This window comes from Neoarius graeffei, chromosome 21 (genome assembly GCF_027579695.1).
Source record: "Neoarius graeffei isolate fNeoGra1 chromosome 21, fNeoGra1.pri, whole genome shotgun sequence".
Taxonomy (NCBI): Eukaryota; Metazoa; Chordata; class Actinopteri; order Siluriformes; family Ariidae; genus Neoarius; species Neoarius graeffei.
The window spans coordinates 27,493,053-27,511,943 of record NC_083589.1 but is presented as its reverse complement, the minus strand read 5'-3'; the positions used below and the strand labels follow the sequence as shown (position 1 = coordinate 27,511,943).

Below are 18,891 nucleotides of genomic sequence, written 5' to 3'. Positions count from 1 at the left end.
CCAGACAATTTTGTCTTTTCCATTTTTTGAATCATCACACTTTTATTTACCACCATAAGTTGTAAAATGAATAGAAAATATAGTCAAGACATTTTCCTGGCCATTTTGAGCATTTAATCGACCCCACAAATGTGATGCTCCAGAAACTCAATCTGCTCAAAGGAAGGTCAGTTTTATAGCTTCTCTAAAGAGCTCAACTGTTTTCAGCTGTGCTAACATGATTGTACAAGGGTTTTCTAATCATCCATTAGCCTTCTGAGGCAATGAGCAAACACATTGTACCATTAGAACACTGGAGTGAGAGTTGCTGGAAATGGGCCTCTATACACCTATGGAGATATTGCACCAAAAACCAGACATTTGCAGCTAGAATAGTCATTTACCACATTAGCAATGTATAGAGTGGATTTCTGATTAGTTTAAAGTGATCTTCATTGAAAAGAACAGTGCTTTTCTTTCAAAAATAAGGACATTTCAAAGTGACCCCAAACTTTTGAACGGTAGTGTACTTGGCACATTTGAAACTGTTATAGGAGGGCCGTGAATGTCGGAAATGTTACAGAATATTTCATGAATTAAAAAAAAAAAATCATCCTGGATATTGTGCTGTCTACACAAAATGTGTAGTCAACTTAATTTTAACATCACAGAAACAAGCCATGGTCATCGTCTTCAGTCACTGCCAGTGACTTGACTCCCTGCATTTTTTGAATCATCATTAACTTGTGGATTTCTTAATTTTCTTAACCCTTGGTGTGTTGTGGTCACTGTAGCTTTATAATAAAGCCATTGTTCACTTTTATGTGATCTTTGTTTCTCCTCACAGTAAGAACAGGTACTCTGTGGCATACGCAGCTCAGAAGTCTTGGTTGCTAAATGCCACTGTAGAGGAAAACATCACATTTGGCAGTCCTTTCAACAAGCAGAGGTGAGAGCTGCCTTCTTAAAAATCCATGGGTATGTTACTGAGTAATATTTAGATCAGGGGTCCCCAAACTTTTTCCTGTGAGGGCCAAATAACTTTTCCCTTCTCAGACGGCGGGCCGGGGCCAGTTTGTAACAAAAAGTGAGACGATCGCAGAGGTGTCTAAACGTAAATATTTATTGTTTTCCAGAAAGCCACACATAACCAAAAATTAACCCTTTCTGGGATCTTGACAGGAAAAAAAAATCAGAAAATAAATAATAGCATTATTAATGAAATAAATAACACTATTTATGAAATAAATAATAACCAAATAACCCTTTTCAAGTTTTTCACAGAAAAAAAGACCATGGAACATTAACTTTCTTGTAGACACAACTGTTTGCAGCTCTCTCTCATCATCTTCACTCTGAAAACCAGAAAGCAAGCAGGCTATGAAACCGAACTGATACCAACACCTACCAACACAATACATTTCACTACCAGTATGGGTGTAGAATGGATTTTATCTCAGTAGATTTCATTATGATTATATTTGTTTGTACTCAGAATGGCTCGTTCAAGTCAGAAAAGTAAGCTTACCTATATATGTTCATCAATGTGAACTGTGGGCTTGCATCTGGCTGGTGAGAAGTTCAATGTCAGGTTCCATTTTAGTCACAGCAAGTCTCAAACACTGATGGAGATGTTCATCTGTCAATCTTGATCTCATCGGAGTTTTCAGGTGGTTCATGCGTGAAAAGGTTTGCTCACAGATATACGTGCTGCCAAAAGCTGTGGACATCTTCATTGCGTGCTTTTTAATGTTTGGGTACGTGTTGTTTGGGAGGGCGGCATAGAAGTCAATGAGACTGTTGGGCTTGAATGCATCTTTCAGGGCATCACAGTTCTGTAACTCGGCCAACTCAAACTGATAAGAAGGCTGGGCTTCGTCAATGTCGGAAACAAAGGGGTTCTGGAAAAGGCGGATATCTTTTGCATTAACATGTAGTTCACGGAATCGCACACCGAACGCCACCTTCAGCATTTCCAGTGCTTCCACACACTTTTCAGCTGGGAACGGGACCGCTGGGTTCTCTGAGGTTTTGGGTAGCAGGAAGATGGATGAAGTTGTTGTTTTTCACTTGATCCAAAAGCAGGGCTAGTTTCACCTCAAATGCTTTTATGTGGGAATACATGTCGCAGATTAGTTTCCCTTGGCCTTGTAGCTGCAAGTTAAGGCTGTTCAGTATTTCTGTCACGTCTGTTAAAAATGCTAGGTGCCATTTCCATTCTGGGTCGATCAGCTCGGGGACCGTTTTGTCTTTTGAATGAAGAAATGCGTTTATCTCAGGTAGCAGCTCGTAAAAACGCCTCAAAACTCTGCCGCGGCTCAACCATCTGACCTCTGTGTAGTAAAGCACATCGCCATGCGCAGACTCCAGTTCAGACAGGAATTGTTGGAACTGCCTGTGTGCCTGTGCCTGTGTCCCTTTGCCCTGATGAAGTTTATGCATGACGCCACAACCTTCATGACAGAATCCCACTTCAACACTTTGCAGCACAGTGCTTGCTGGTGAATTAGGCAGTGGACTTGTAGCGGGGCGATAAGACCCCGTTCTTCCATCTCCCGGTTCACGAGCCCGATCAGACCCCGAGACGCGCCCACCATACTAGGAGCTCCGTCAGTCGTGATGCTAACAAGCTTTGACCAGTCCAGGTTCAAGTCTTCAATGGTTTGTCATACTTTGCCAAAAATATCCTCCCCCGTCGTAGTCCCTTTGAGACTTTGGAGGGCTGCCAGATCCTCGCACATTTCAAAGTTTGCGCTAACTCCATGAATAAAAATTAGCAGCTGCGCTGTGTCCTGCACATCCGTGCTCTCATCCAGTGCTAATGAAAAAAAGTCATATTCTTTCATCTTCTGCTGCAGCTGGGCATATACATTACCCCCAAGTTCTTCAATGCCTCTTGTGATTGTAGTCGCCAACAGACTCACGGCATTAAAGACATCTTTCTTCTCGGGACACACCTCCTCCGTGACAGCATTCAAACATTTCTTGACAAATTCTCCACCAGTGAAAGGTTTACCGCTGCTAGCTATCAGTTGAGCAACCCGAAAGCTCGCTCGAACAGACGACTGGTTCAGCTGAGCTTGGCGTACAAATGTATTCTGCTGAGCTAACAGTATACTTTTTAGCTTTGAGAGTTTGTCTGCTCGCATTTGGCCTTGCAAGCTATCATATTTGTCTTTGTGACGGGATTCATAGTGTCGGCGCAGATTGTATTCTTTGAATACAGCCACTGTCTCTTGACAGATGAGACAAACAGCCTTTTCTTTGCATTGAACAAAAAAAATAATCGTTCGTCCACTGCAGGTTAAATACCCTGCATTCTGAATCTATTTTTCTCTTACCTAATCTTTTCGCCATTATTCCGTGTTATTTGACAGTGGTGTGTCCAGGATTTTTTTTTTTTTTTTTTTTTTTGAGGGAGGGGTTTCAGATATGGCACAGACTGCAGAAGGGTGGAATAGAATGTTACGTTTCTATGCATGTACAAGTCGCGATTACGCGGCCAGACTGAAAAAAAAAATCATAATGCATCTCTGGTATTGTTAAGGGGGCCGGGCAAAATGTGGAGGCGGGCTGTATCCAGCCCGCGGGCCGTAGTTTGGGGACCACTGATTTAGATGGAATCTAACCCACTCAAAATGACATTGTTGACATTCTCGATTTATTTTGACTCCATATTTTTGGCCATCAGGTCATGGCCATGTTAAAATCCTGCACATTTGTTGAAATCCCTTTGGTTAGTAGAAATATAATTACTTTCTTCTGTTTTGCTCTTATAGATACAAGGCTGTGATTGATGCTTGCTCACTGCAGCCGGATATTGATCTCCTTCCCTTTGGGGACCAGACTGAAATTGGAGAAAGGGTAAGAGACAAAGCTGACAAAGATGAGTTATTTCTCAAACACTGCTCACCAGATCATGGGCTGTTAATAAACGCCAAGCAAAGACTCACATATCAAAAATAAAAGAATGGAATACTTTCAGTATGCTCTTATTGAATTGTTGAAGTATTTGTTTGTGCGTGGTGCTTTTTAGGGAATAAATCTCAGTGGAGGTCAGAGACAGAGGATCTGTGTGGCCAGAGCTCTGTATCAGAACACAAACATTGTTTTTCTGGTAAGAAATCAGATAAAGTTTGTGAAATATTGATCAGCAATTTATAATTAATATATTACAAATGTGACACATATGTGTGGTGGGCTGGGAAAATCTATCAGATATCACTGTGGTTGAATTTGGCAAGAAGACTACAAAAAAAAAGGTGGAAAGTCTGGTTTTGATCAAAATTGGATTGTTCTGCCTATAGAGGACTTTCACTGATGTCACGTTTTTTTTTTTTATTTTTCACGCAGCGTCTGCCATATTGCTGGGCAGACAAAGAAACAGCTGCGACAGTTAATAATGAAAATCAAGATGACTGCAGTCAGTACAATCTCTCTTAAATGATTAAAAATTTATTTTATACCAGCAGATCGTGTTACATCCAAAAGCTGAAACATGCAGGCATCACAGATCCATATAATTTACCCACAAATGTCTCATCTCATTATCTCTAGCCGCTTTATCCTGTTCTACAGGGTTGCAGGCAAGCTGGAGCCTATCCCAGCTGACTACGGGCGAAAGGCGGGGTACACCCTGGACAAGTCGCCAGGTCAACACAGGGCTGACACAGACACAGACAACCATTCACACTCACATTCACACCTATGGTCAATTTAGAGTCACCAGTTAACCTAACCTGCATGCCTTTGGGGGAAACCAGAGCACCCGGAGGAAACCCACGCGGACACGGGGAGAACATGCAAACTCCGCACAGAAAGGCCCTCACCGGCCACGGTGCTCAAACCCAGACCTTCTTGCTGTGAGGCGACAGCGCTAACCACTACACCACCGTGCCACCCTACCCACAAATGTATTTATTTATTATTTATTATTTATTCTGCACACTGCTCTCTCTCTCTCTCTCTATGCATGGACATTATGCGCTTCTCCACTGCTTCAAATGCAGAGGAAGAATTTCGCTGTGCTTGAGTTTACATGTGACAAAAATAAAAAATAAAGGTTTCTTCTTCTCCTTAATTTACCCACAAATTCCACTTGAAAAGTGTTCGGCAAACCAGCTACCAGATTTGGGACACTATGACATCCTGGACTATTTGGTATTTGGAACTTCTAAATACACCGAAGATGCGAAAGGCAGACAAAAGTACAGATGCCAATCGATATTTCAAGCAGGTTTCATACATGCTGGAATGTTATGGGAAATTCCTAATAAAGAAAAATACAGTGTTTTGCCCCCTCCTAGAACTGCCACCTTATTGTGGTGGAGGGGTTTGTGTGCTTGAATGATCCTAGGAGCTATGTTGTCGGGGGCATTATGCCCCTGTTAGGGTTTCCCAAGGCAGACAGGTCCTAGGTGACAGGCCAGACCAAGAGCAGTTCACCAAAAACCCCTATGGAGAAAAAATCCAGGACCATGACGTCGCCCGGTATGACGCAGCCGGGGCCCCACCCTGGAGCCAGGCCCGGGGTTGGGGCTCGTATGCGAGCGCTTGGTGGCCGGGCCTTTGCCCATGGGGCCCGGCCGGGCTCAGCCCGAAGAGGTGATGTGGGCCCGACCTCCTGTGGGTTCACCACCCACAGAGGTAGCAGTAGGGGTTTGGTGCAGTGTGGATTGGGTGGCAGTCGAAGGCAGGGGCCTCGACGACCTGATCCCCGGATACAGCGGCTGGCTGTTGGGACATGGAATGTCACTTCTCCGGGGGGGGAAAGAGCCTGAGCTTGTGCGGGAGGTTGAGAGGTACCGGCTAGAGATAGTCGGGCTCACCTCCACGCACAGCTTGGGCTCTGGAACCCAGCTCCTCGAGAGGGGCTGGACTTTCCACTTCTCTGGAGTCGCCCGTGGTGAGCGGCGGCGGGCTGGTGTGGGCTTGCTTATAGCTCCCCAGCTCAGCCGCCATGTGTTGGAGTTTACCCCAGTGAACGAGAGGGTCGCCTCTCTGCGCCTTCGGCTTGGGGAGAGGGCTCTTGCTGTTGTTTGTGCCTACGGGCCAAATGCAGTATAGAGTATCCGGCCTTCTTGGAGTCCCTGGGAGAGGTACTGAGGGGTGCTCAGATTGGGGACTCCATTGTGCTACTGGGGGACTTCAATGCTCACGTGGGCGACAACAGTGACACCTGGAGGGGCGTGGTTGGGAGGAACGGCCTCCCCGATCTGAACCCGAGTGGTGTTTAGTTATTGGACTTCTGTGCTAGTCACAGTTTGTCCATAACGAACACCATGTTCGAGCATAGGGGTGTCCATAAGTGCACGTGGCACCAGGACACCTTAGGTCAGAGGTCGATGATCGACTTTGTAGTCATTTCATCTGATCTCCGGCCCTATGTCTTGGACACTCGGGTGAAGAGAGGGGCTGAGCTGTCAACTGATCACCACCTGGTGGTGAGTTGGATCCACTGGCGGAGGAGGAAGCTGGACAGACCTGGCAGGCCCAAACGTATGGTGAGGGTCTGCTGGGAACGTCTGGCCGAGCACTCTGTTGGGGAGGTCTTTAACTCCCACCTCCGGGAGAGCTTTTCCCAGCTTCCGAGGGAGGCGGGGGACATTGAGTCTGAGTGGACCATGTTCTCTACCTCCATTGTGGACGCAGCTGTTCGGAGCTGTGGCCGCAAGGTCTCCGGTGCCTGTCGTGGCGGCAATCCCCGAACCCGGTGGTGGACACCGGAAGTAAGGGATGCCGTCAAGCTGAAGAAGGAGTCCTATCGGGCCATGTTGACCTCCGGGACTCCTGAGGCAGCCGACGGGTATCGGCAGGCCAGGCGTGCTGCAGCTCGGGCAGTTGCAGAGGCAAAAACTCGGAACTGGGAGGAGTTCGGGGAGGCCATGGAGAAGGACTATCGGTTGGCCTCAAAGAAATTCTGGCAAACCATCCGGCGCCTCAGGAGGGGGAAGCAGTACTCTGCCAACACTGTTTACAGTGCGGGTGGGGAGCTGTTGACCTCGACTGGGGACATTGTCGGGCGGTGGAAGGAATACTTTGAGGATCTCCTCAATCCCACCGTCATGTCTTCCACTGAGGAGACTGAGGCTGATGACTCAGAGGTGGACTCGTCCGTTACCCAAGCCGAAGTCACTGAGGTGGTTTGCAAGCTCCTCGGTGGCAAGGCACCGGGGGTGGATGAGATCCGCCCTGAGTATCTCAAGTCTCTGGATGTTGTGGGGCTGTCTTGGTTGACACGCCTCTGCAACATCGCGTGGCGGTCGGGGACAGTGCCTCTGGAGTGGCAGACTGGGGTGGTGGTCCCTCTTTTTAAGAAAGGGGACCGGAGAGTGTGCTCCAATTATAGGGGAATCACACTTCTCAGCCTCCCAGGGAAAGTTTACTCCAGGGTACTGGAGAGGAGAATTCGACCAATAGTCGAACCTCGGATCCAGGAGGAACAATGTGGTTTTCGTCCTGGTCGCGGAACACTGGACCAGCTCTATACCCTTCATAGGGTGCTCGAGGGTTCATGGGAGTTTGCCCAACCAGTCCACATGTGCTTTGTGGATCTGGAGAAGGCATTCGACCATGTCCCCTGTGGCATTCTGTGGGGGGTGCTTCGGGAGTATGGGGTTCGGGGCTCTTTGCTAAGGGCTGTCCGGTCCCTGTACGAATGGAGCAGGAGTCTGGTTCGCATTGCCGGCAGTAAGTCAGACCTGTTCCCAGTGCATGTTGGACTCCGGCAGGGCTGCCCTTTGTCACCGGTTCTGTTCATAATTTTTATGGACAGAATTTCTAGGCGCAGCCAGGGGCCGGAAGGAATCCTGTTTGGGAACCACAGGATTTCATCTCTGCTTTTTGCGGATGATGTTGTCCTGTTGGCTTCTTCAAACCAGGACCTTCAGCATGCACTGGGGCGGTTTGCAGTCGAGTGTGAAGCGGCTGGGATGAGAATCAGCACCTCCAAGTCCGAGGCCATGGTTCTCGACCGGAAAAGGGTGGCTTGCCCTCTCCAGGTTGGTGGAGAAGTCCTGCCTCAAGTGGAGGAGTTTAAGTATCTCGGGATCTTGTTCACGAGTGAGGGAAGGATGGAGCGTGAGATCGACAGGCGGATCGGTGCAGCCTCCGCAGTGATGCGGTCGCTTTACCGGTCCGTCGTGGTGAAGAAGGAGCTGAGCCAAAAGGTGAAGCTCTCAATTTACCGGTCGATCTATGTTCCGACTCTCACCTATGGTCATGAGCTTTGGGTAATGACAGAAAGAACAAGATCGCGGATACAAGCGGCTGAAATGAGTTTCCTTCACAGGGTGGCTGGGCGCTCCCTTAGAGATAGGGTGAGAAGCACAGTCACTCGGGAGGAGCTCGGAGTAGAGCCGCTGCTCTTCCACATCGAGAGGAACCAGCTGAGGTGGCTCGGGCATCTTTTTCGGATGCCTCCTGGACGCCTCCCTGGGGAGGTGTTCCAGGCATGTCCCCCCGGGAGGAGGCCCCAGAGAAGACCCAGGACACGCTGGAGGGACTATGTCTCTCGGCTGGCCTGGGAACGCCTCGGTGTTCTTCCCGAGGAGCTGGCCGAGGTGTCTGGGGAAAGGGAAGTTTGGGCTTCCATGCTTAGACTGCTGCCTCCGCGACCCGGTCCCGGATAAGCAGAAGAAGACGAGACAGTGTTTTGCAAAAGTATTCATCCCCCTTTGTCCTGTTTTGTCGCATTACAAGCAGGAATTAAAATGGATTTTTGGGGGGTTCGCACCATTTGATTTACACAACATACCTACCACTTTAAAGGTGAAAATTGTTGTTTTATTGTGACACAAACAATAATTAAGATGAAAAAATAGAAATCTGGAGTGTGCATAGGTATTCACCTCCCAAAGTCAATACTTTGTAGAGCCACATTTTGCTGCAAGTCTCTATTAGCTGAGCACATCTGGCCACTGGGATTTTTGCCCATTCCTCAAGGCAAAACTGCTCCAACTCCTTCAAGTTAGATGGGTTGTGTTGGTGTACAGCAATCTTCAAGTTATGCCACAGATTCTTTTTTTTAAGATATTTTTTGGGCTTTTTTCACCTTTATTGGATAGGACAGTGTAAAGACAGGAAATGAGCGGGAGAGAGACAGGGAGGGATCAGGAAACGACCTCGGGTCGGAATCGAACCCGGGTCCCTGGATTTATGGTATGGCGCCTTATCCAACTGAGCCACAATGCCCCCTATGCTACAGATTCTTAATTGGATTGAGGTCTGAGCTTTGATTAGGCCATTCCAAGACATTTAAATGTTTCTCTTTAAACCACTCCAGTGTAGCTTTAGCAGTATATTTAGGGTCATTCTCCTGCTGGAATGTGAACCTTCATCCCAGTCTCAAACCTCTGGCCGACTCAAACAGGTTTTCCTCCAGAATCGCCCTGTATTTAGTGCCATCCCATCTTTCGTTCAATCTTGACCAGCTTTCCTGCCCCTGCGGATTAAAAATATCCCCACAGCATGATGTTGCCACCACCATGCTTCACTGTAGGAATGGTGTTCTCAGGGTGTTGGGGTTTACGCGGCACATGACATTTCCCATGATGGCCAAGATTATTCATTTTAGTCTCATCTGACCAGAGAATCTTCTTCCATGTGGTGTTTTTTTTTTTTTTTCAGAATCAGAAACACTTTAATTGCCAGGTATGTGGACACACACGAGGAATTTGACTCCGGTTCACTTAGCTCTCATAGTACAAAACATCTCATTTCTCATTATCTCTAGCCGCTTTATCCTGTTCTACAGGGTCGCAGGCAAGCTGGAGCCTATCCCAGCTGACTACGGGTGAAAGGCGGGGTACAAAACAGATTAAAAAAAAAGCGTATACACAAAACAAACAAACAAGCAAACAACAACAACAAAAATAGGTGCATAGTGCAAAGTAATCCAGGTAAGTCAAGTATGGAATAGTTAAATAAATATAAAGTATACAGTGTGCACAGAATGACAGTATAAGTGTTCAGATATTTTACAAGTGATATTACTGATATATGAATCTGGATTTTAGCTGTTCATCACAGAAAGGATTTCCCTTTTGGTGCAATATGGTGCATAGTGCAAAGATGAATAGTAAATTTAAATAAGTATAAATATAAGTAACAGTGTGCACAGAATGACAGTATGAGTGTGCAGATATTTTGCAAGTGATATTACTGATATATGAATCTGGATTTTAGCTGTTCATCACAGAGACAGCCTGAGGGAAGAAACTGTTCTTGTGTCTGGTTGTTTTTGCATACAGAGATCTATATCGCCTCCCTGAGGGGAGAAGATTAAACAGATTGCGACCAGGGTGTGATGGGTCCGCAGAGATGTTACCTGCCTGTTTCCTGACTCTGGACAAGTATAAGTCTTGGATGGAGGGCAGGTTGACACCAATAATTTTCTCTGCAGACCTTATTGTCTGTTGCAGTCTGTTCTTCTCCTGTTTGGTGACCGATCCAAACCAAACAATGATGGAAGAGCAAAGAACAGACTGAATGATGGCAGAGTAGAATTGTGTCAGCAGCTCCTTAGGCAGGTTGAGCTTCCTGAGCTGGTGCAGAAAGTACAACCTCTGCTGAGCCTTTTTGATGATAGTGACTGTGTTTGTCTCCCACTTTAAGTCCTGAGAGATTGTGGAACCCAGAAACCTGAAGCGTTCAACGCCAGTCACAGTGTTGTTGGTGATGGTGATGGGCAGCAGAGTGAGGGGGTCATCCTAAAGTCCACTGTCATCTCCACAGTTTTGAGCGTGTTCAGCTCCAGAATGTTCTGACCGCACCACCAGACCATCCGTTCAACCTCCCGTCTGTATGCAGACTCGTCACCGTCCCGGATGAGGCCGATGACCATCGTATTGTCTGCAAATTTCAGGAGTTTAACAGACGGGTCTCTTGAGGTGCAGTCGTTGGTATAAAGGGAGAAGAGCAGTGGGGAGAGCACACACCCTTGGGGGGCGCCAGTGCTGACAGTCCGAGTGCTGGATATGATGCTCCCCATCCTCACCTGCTGCTTCCTGTCAGTCAGGAAGTTTGTAATCCACTGACAGGTGGAGGAGGGCACAGTGAGCTGGGTGAGCTTGGTGTGGAGGATGTCTGGAACAATGGTGTTGAATGCCAAACTGAAGTCCATGAACAGAATCCTGGCATTCGTCCCTGCAGAGTCAAGGTGTTGCAGGATGTAGTGCAGTCCCATATTGATTGCATCATCCGTTGACCTGTTTGCCCGGTAGGCAAACTGCAGGGGGTCCAGCAGGGGGTCTGTGATGACCTTCAGGTGTGACACCACCAGTCTGTCGAAGGACTTCATGACTACAGATGTGAGAGCTATAGGCCTGTAGTCATTCAGTCCTGTGATGGTGGTTTTCTTGGGAACCGGGATTATTGTGGAGCGTTTGAAGCATGAGGGGACTTCACACAGCTCCAGGGATCTATTGAAGATCTGGGTGAAGATGGGAGCCAGCTGATCAGCACAGACCTTCAGACAGGAGGGTGACACACCATCCCACATGCTGTTGGGCAGACTCCAAACGTGTTTTCTTAAGCAATGACTTTTTCTGGTCACTCGTCCATAAAGTCCCACTCTGTGGCGTGTACAGCTTAAAGTGGTCCTATGGACAGATACGCCCATCTCCGCTGTGGCTCTTTGCAGCTCCTTCAGTATTATCTTTGGTGTCTTTGTTGCATCTCTGATTAATGCCCTCCTTGCCCGTTCTGTGAGTTTTGGTGGGTGGCCTTCTCTTGTCAGGTTTGTAGTGGTGCCATGTTCTTTCCATTTTGCTATAATGGATTTAATGGAGCTCCCTGGGATATTCAAAGTTTGGGATATTTTTTATAACCCAACCCTGATCTATACTTCTCCACAACTTTGTCTCTGACCTGTTTGGAGGCTCCTTGGTTTTCATGTTGCTTGCTTAGTAGTGTTGCAGAGTCAGGGTCCTTCCAGAACAGGTTGATTTATACAGACATCATGTGACACATCATGTGACACTTTGATTACACACAGGTGGATCTTAATCAACTAATTATGTGACTTACGAAGTGAATTGGTTGGAACAGCTCTTACTTAGGGGCTTCATATGAAACGGGGTGAATACCTATGCACACTCCAGATTTCTGTTTTTTCATCTTAATTATTGTTTGTATCACAATAAAACAATAATTTTCACCTTTAAAGTGGTAGGCATGTGGTGTAAATCAAATGGTGCTTACCCCCAAAAATCCATTTTAATTCCTGCTTGTAATGCAACAAAACAGGACAAACACCAAGGGGGATAAATACTTTTCAGGACACTGCACCTTATTATGAAAAGGTAAGCTCACATATTTTATGGTGTTTAGCCGAGTCTGCACTATCAGTACATAACAAACATGCAGCTAGTCGAGCCAAGCATTAGGTCTAATAAAATATATTACATCCAAAGCCCACATCCAGATATACAATTTAATGTTGCACAGAACTTTCATACTAACCCGATATAAAATTTTCTCCACACACGGGAATATTCTTCTTCCTGTTTAACTGCAGCTCACCATTTTTCTCGTCTTTCTGGGTTCGCCAGGAAGCGGTTAAGAGTCCACATCTGTTATTACATCCAAAAGCACTACAGGTCTCTGGCATTGTTTATTTAGATGTAACTTCTACAAGTTTATCTGTAGATGTTTACTGAATTTGGCTTACAATCACTTGCGTACACTTGCGCCTGTCGCTGGCAAACACAAAGCTTGCCCGGTAAACAAATCCGCAGCTGTGATGACATCACTTGAAAGTCTTCTATAGCAAACTTAAACTCTTCAATTTAACAAATGAATATGTGTCACAAAACTATTTTTATGTTTTTAGTTACTTGTAATGTTGCCTAGGCTATTTTCCTACAAAAATCACATTGGGTAAGGAGGTCAGTTTAATGAATATGGTGGTAACAATATTTAGTCTGCTTAAAGATGCCTAAAACTTTGCTAGCAAAGTGTCATTTCCTCACAGAGTAAGTAAATCTCAAGCGTTGTCAAAGAATTAGATCATTAACTGCTGTAATAATGTAGACAAAAGCCTAATCAGTACAATTTTACATCAGATGCTGGCTGTTGAAATGTCTTCCCAGCCCACCTGATAATAATTATCGTCCTTTCATTCAGTATCTTAATTATGTCCAGATAACACATCCGTAATGACGTCAAGTAATAAAATATACTAAACAATGCAGCGTGCTTTAGAATTGTTATTTTTAATATAATAAGAACTACCAGTGGCTCCACATTCACTATGCTGAGAAAAAGTGTTGGAAATATGCATCTCGTCCCCCTGTAGGATGACCCGTTTTCTGCTCTGGACATCCATCTCAGTGACCATCTCATGCAGGAGGGCATTCTCAATTTCCTGCAGGATGATAAGCGCACTGTGGTCCTGGTTACACACAAACTGCAGTACCTCATTCATGCAGACTGGGTCAGTGTCAGTAGATTGTGGAAAATATTTTTCAAACTCAGTGACTTGCTTGAAACTATGATCCTGCTCAGGTTTTACTGGGTCAGTAGCTTATTTTTATTGACAAGGAACCAATATCTATCGAAGCATTTCCAAGAAAAGTCTTGAGTTATAGTCAAGTTGGCACTTTTTACTTTTTTCTTTCTTCTTTTTGTATTTCCTGGGCTGTTTATGACTTTCTGTCGCGTTTCTGCTTGTCAGATCATAGCAATGAAGGATGGCTCTGTGTTGAGAGAGGGGACACTGAAGGACATCCAGACACATGATGTGGAGCTCTATGAGCACTGGAAGACCCTCATGAACAGGCAGGACCAGGAGCTGGAGAAGGTCAGGCTACTTCACTCATATTCCACACTTCCATTTAAACTGACACCCAGCATCTTTAGTTGGATGCTTTTCCAGTAGCATGGGCAGAAAGTGCCACTAAATGTGCAGGTAATGTGCTTTATGCTGGTTGTGGGCTTTCCAAGATGTGACGTCACTCTTGATATATTCCAGGACACAGATTTTGAGAGTCAGACTACTCTTGAAAGGAAAACGCTGAGAAGGGCTTTCTATTCAAGAGAAGCCAAGAACCAGATTGATGATGAAGATGAAGGTCATTTCTTCAGCTTCTCCTACAGCTCTTTCATGACACATCCATTTCTTATCATAGGCTTATTTTCTTTTTAATTTTTTTTCCCACAGAAGAGCAAGAGGAGGAAGATGACGACGACAACATGTCCACTACCACTAACCGCCGTTCAAAAATCCCATGGAGGGTTTGCTGGTGTTATTTGTCCTCTGGCGGCTTTCTCTTGGTTTTCATGATGGTCGCATCCAAGCTGGCCAAGCACTCTGTCATGGTGGCCATTGATTACTGGCTGGCAGCATGGACCTCCTCAAGCCAAAAGAATATCAGTGATTTCATTGTCAACCTGGACGCCAACACCACCAAGTACACTCAGGAGGACAGGGCCGAGGTGAGGTGAACAACATGAATGAAATGAGTGGATACAATAAGGAGAAAGTTATTTAATTTAAGTGTATATGTTACAGGTCATTTTTGAAATCAGGTGAATCTGGATTCACCTAGGTGATTCTAGATTTAACTCGATGAATTAGGATTTAGGGTTAGGATTAAGTTATCTAGTGGAATGTTTCCCAGTAAGGAAACATGGGAAACATGTGGTGGTGGTGGTGGTGGTGGGGAATCAAATTAAACTAGATAGAGACTGTGACTAAAGTCACAGTGATTTGCGCTAGCTCTTACAAACCGGAACGTCTGGTCACTGTAGTCTATAGATCCGGAACGGTAAGAGACAGAGAATGACGCTTAGTGACGAAAAATGCCCAGTTTTTCATTGAACATTCTGGTTCATTGATCCAGATCGGCACCAAAAGTCATAGCAAGTTAATTCAGCCCAGAGGTAGTCTTCATGTGAAATTTGGTGATGATTGGTTGAAAAGTGAGGGAGAAATAGTGTCCTAAAAATGTAATAATAATAAAAAAGTAGAAAGATCCTGAGTGAGAGTAACAATTTGCACCAGCGCTGCTAGCGCAAATTAATTAAACAGCCAGCCAGAAAGACAGGTTTATACAGTAAGTGTAATTCTGGGTAGAGAGGTATAAGAGGATAGAAGATATAAAGGGGGTGGTGTGAGTGAGAAACGAGGGGGAAAGGTGAATTGAGCATGGTTGTCGAAGTGTATGAACGCCCTAAAAATCCAAGCCCCGTATTTTTTTTAATGACCCCCCCCCCCAAAAAAAAAATCCCTTTTAAGAATGTCGACCTAATTCCCTAATTTACCTATGTAAATCTAGAGTGACCTGATTTTAAAAATCATCTGTTTTTATATATACAGTACTGGCACAAAATATGGAAACACCTAAGAAAAGATTGATTTTGCATACTTATATCAGTGCAAATGATATCAGGATCTGCACTGAAGGCAGCTGAAATACATTATGAACATACAGAGACACCTTTTAACCTCAATTTTATACTTTAACCACGAAAACACTATATTTAGCAATTTTGACCATCGTTGTGTGATAAACATCATAAAAATATTGGAAATAGTGTCTCTTTTTGTCTAGTTTAGCCCCAGAAACCTTAATCACTCCTTGTTGGGCAATCCTACCATGATATGCTAATTATTCCATTGGTGAAAACCATTAACTAAATCATGTGGTTTCTACAAATAATTCATTAGAAAAAGTATTTAAGGGCGGCACGGTGGTGTAGTGGTTAGCGCTGTCGCCTCACAGCAAGAAGGTCCGGGTTCGAGCCCCGTGGCTGGCGAGGGCCTTTCTGTGCGGAGTTTGCATGTTCTCCCCGTGTCCACATGGGTTTCCTCCGGGTGCTCCGGTTTCCCCCACAGTCCAAAGACATGCAGGTTAGGTTAACTGGTGACTCTAAATTGACCGTGAATGTGAATGGTTGTCTGTGTCTATTACCCCTTTTCCACCAAATTAGTTCCAGGGCTGGTTCGGGGCTGGTGCTGGTTCACAACTCATTCAACTTGCGAGCCAGCTGAGAACCAGTTTGCTTTTCCATAGCTCGGGGTGCTAAGGGAAGCCACATCATTACGTCGCTGTATACGTCAATTACGTCGCTACGTTTGCATAAACCTTGGCGCGAATATCGAAGCAAAAACAACACAGAAGAAGCAGCAGCAGCAACAACAATAATAATGGATGACTTCACGTTTGTACAGCTGCTGCTTCTCGTCGCTTAAAAATGGCGATCTTGCGCGGTCTTGTTATTGTTGTTGGTCTTAACAACAACTCCGCCCCTCCGCTGACGTAAGCGGTTCTTTCCTCTGGCCCAGCAGAGAGTTGGTGCTAGCCTGGAACCGGTTTTTCTGGTCCCAGAGCCAGTTCTTTGTCAGTGGAAACAGAAAACCCGGTTCCAAACTAAGCACTGGCCCCGAACCAGCCCTGGAACTGCTTTGGTGGAAAAGGGGCATATGTGTCAGCCCTGTGATGACCTGGCGACTTGTCCAGGGTGTACCGTACCCCGCCTTTCGCCCGTAGTCAGCTGGGATAGGCTCCAGCTTGCCTGCGACCCTGTAGAACAGGATAAAGTGGCTACAGATAATGAGATGAGATGAGAAAAAGTATTTATCCTCTGACCACAGCCAGGCAACAGGCAGAAATGGCACCAGAGAGAGAAACTACAGAAGAGCAGCGTATTAGGATGAAGGTTTTAAGGGTGGAGGGCCATTCATACCGAGCCATAGCAAAGAAACTGCATGTGACCCACAGTGCTGTCTGGAAATGCCTCCAGCGTCACCAGAAGACTGGGAACTTCACGAACATTTCAGGCGGAGAAAGGAAGAAAACATTGACTAAAGCTGATGTCCAGTACCTCAGGACTACATCCCTACAAGAGAGGAAAAATCCAGCAAGGAACTGGCACAGGACCTCCAAGATGCTACAGGCAAGGATGTCTACCCATGACTGGCTAGGAAGACGCTCTCAGCAGAAGGTCTCAAAGATCATGTGTCAGTGCGCAAACCTTTGTTGAGAGGTGGAAATAAGCAGAAGAGACTTAACTGGGTGAAAATTCACAGGGGTTGGACTTCTGAGCAGTGGAAAGGGGTGATGTTCTCAGATGAAGAAATTTGAATTATTTGGCAATGCTATGCGACAGTATATCAGGTGCAGAAAGTGAGAAAGATACAAGGCAAACTGTATTGGCCCTTTTCCACTACCCTTTTTCAGCTCACTTCAGCCCGACATGGCTCGCGTTTCAACTACCTTAGAGCAGCACGACTCAGCTCGCTTCAGCCCTGCTTAGCACCCAAAACTCGCACGGTTTTGGAGTAGGGCTGAAGCGAGCCAAACCGAGCCGAGTGGGGCTAGGGGCGTGAGGAGACACTCCCCTGTGCACTGATTGGTGAGGAGGAGTGTCCTCACATGCCCACACATGCCCCGCGAGCACGCTGGGATCTGTAAACACCGTAAACCCGGAAGAAGAATAATTACGAATTACGAGAATTTCTGAAGCCTTATGCGCCTCGCCTCATCTATACGCTCTTGCCAGTATCTGTTGGCGTTGTCGGTGACAACAAGCCACAGCACCAAGACCAGCAACACTAACGACTCCATGTTTATTGTTTACTATCCGGGTCGTGAGACTACCGCTTAAAAGATCACTGATGTCACTGTTTGCGCCGCCTAACGACATCACGTGATGTCCACCCACTTTCGCTAACTCCACCCAATGTGTCCACCCACTTCCAGCCAGCACGGTTCAGCGCGGTTGTAGTCGAAATGCAACTCCAACAGCCCCACTCAGCTCGACTCAGCCCAACTCAGCCGCGTTGGTAGTGGAAAAGCGGCATATGTCTCCCATGGCAAAACATGGCGGAGGGGCCCTGCAAGTATGGGGAGCCATCACCTACAATGGAGTTGGTCATCTCTACAAAATAGATGGGACCCTCACAGGCAAATCCTTATCCATCATGCTGTGCTTTCTGGAAGAGCTCTCATTGGCAACAACTTTATCTTCCAGCAAGATAATGACCCAAAACACACAGCCAGGGTGGTTGAACAGTATTTACAAAACAAAGAACAAGATGGCAGCTTGGCAATTCATGGTTGGCCAGCCCAAAGTCCTGACATGAATATAATTGAGCAAGTCTGGACCTACATAGAGCGAGAGAAGGTGAAAAGGGCTCCTTCAAACCTGCCACAGCTCTGGGAAGTGTTGCAAGACATATGGAGATCAATTCCACTTGATTTTATTCATAAACTTTATGGCAGCATGCCTGATCATGTCAGTGCACTTCAGAGTCAAGGGGTTCCATACCAAATATTGATGATATTTTAAAATGATTTACTCTGGTTACTTGTAATATTTGTTTGTTATTATGAAAATGTTTACTTTTGTTAAGAGAACTTGAGAACAAAAGGTCAAATTTTGTGGTGTTTTGTCATTTTGGTAGGTGTTTCCATATTTTGTGTGATATATTGTATTGTTTTGATTTGTTAGGATTTTGTATGTTCATTTGTGTGTTGTTTTTTCTCCCCCTCACAGCATCAAGCCTATGTGCCTGTGTTCGTTATTCTCTGTGGAGCAGGAATAGTCCTCTGTCTTATCACTTCTCTGACTGTTGAGTTTTTGGGTCTGGCTGCTGCCTCTAATCTGCACCATAACTTACTCGACAAGATCATCCATGCACCTCTTCGGTACACACACACGTTGAGACACTACTTCACTTGGAATACATTTATTTGTTTGGTTATTTTGTAATTATCACAGTAGAGAGGTACTTGCTTGAGAATGCTGCATGTGTTAAACTGAGGAGAAAGTTAGCTACCCATCGATGAGGTTACTGGAGGATGGAGAAAAGGAGTCTGCTCCATAATAATAATAATGAGGCACGGCGGTGTAGTGGTTAGCGCTGTCACCTCACAGCAAGAAGGTCCGGGTTCGAGCCCCGTGGCC

At 45.8% G+C, this 18,891-nt stretch overlaps 2 protein-coding genes across 3 annotated transcripts in view; one reads left to right on the top strand and one right to left on the bottom strand.

The window, feature by feature from the left end:
* LOC132869632 (plexin-B2-like) overlaps positions 1-18,891 on the bottom strand; it is a 495,410-nt gene that overhangs the window by 450,548 nt on the left and 25,971 nt on the right. The gene's annotated exons all lie outside the window — the stretch shown is intronic.
* The window catches only part of abcc9 (ATP-binding cassette, sub-family C (CFTR/MRP), member 9), a 139,707-nt gene that overhangs the window by 95,023 nt on the left and 25,793 nt on the right, over positions 1-18,891 (top strand). For both annotated transcript variants that reach the window (XM_060902921.1, XM_060902920.1), the window contains exons 18-25: positions 827-928; positions 3,759-3,843; positions 4,016-4,096; positions 13,277-13,414; positions 13,655-13,780; positions 13,952-14,051; positions 14,141-14,415; positions 18,481-18,632. In XM_060902921.1, the coding sequence (XP_060758904.1) occupies positions 827-928; positions 3,759-3,843; positions 4,016-4,096; positions 13,277-13,414; positions 13,655-13,780; positions 13,952-14,051; positions 14,141-14,415; positions 18,481-18,632 (1,059 nt within the window). The remainder of the gene's footprint in view (positions 1-826; positions 929-3,758; positions 3,844-4,015; positions 4,097-13,276; positions 13,415-13,654; positions 13,781-13,951; positions 14,052-14,140; positions 14,416-18,480; positions 18,633-18,891) is intronic.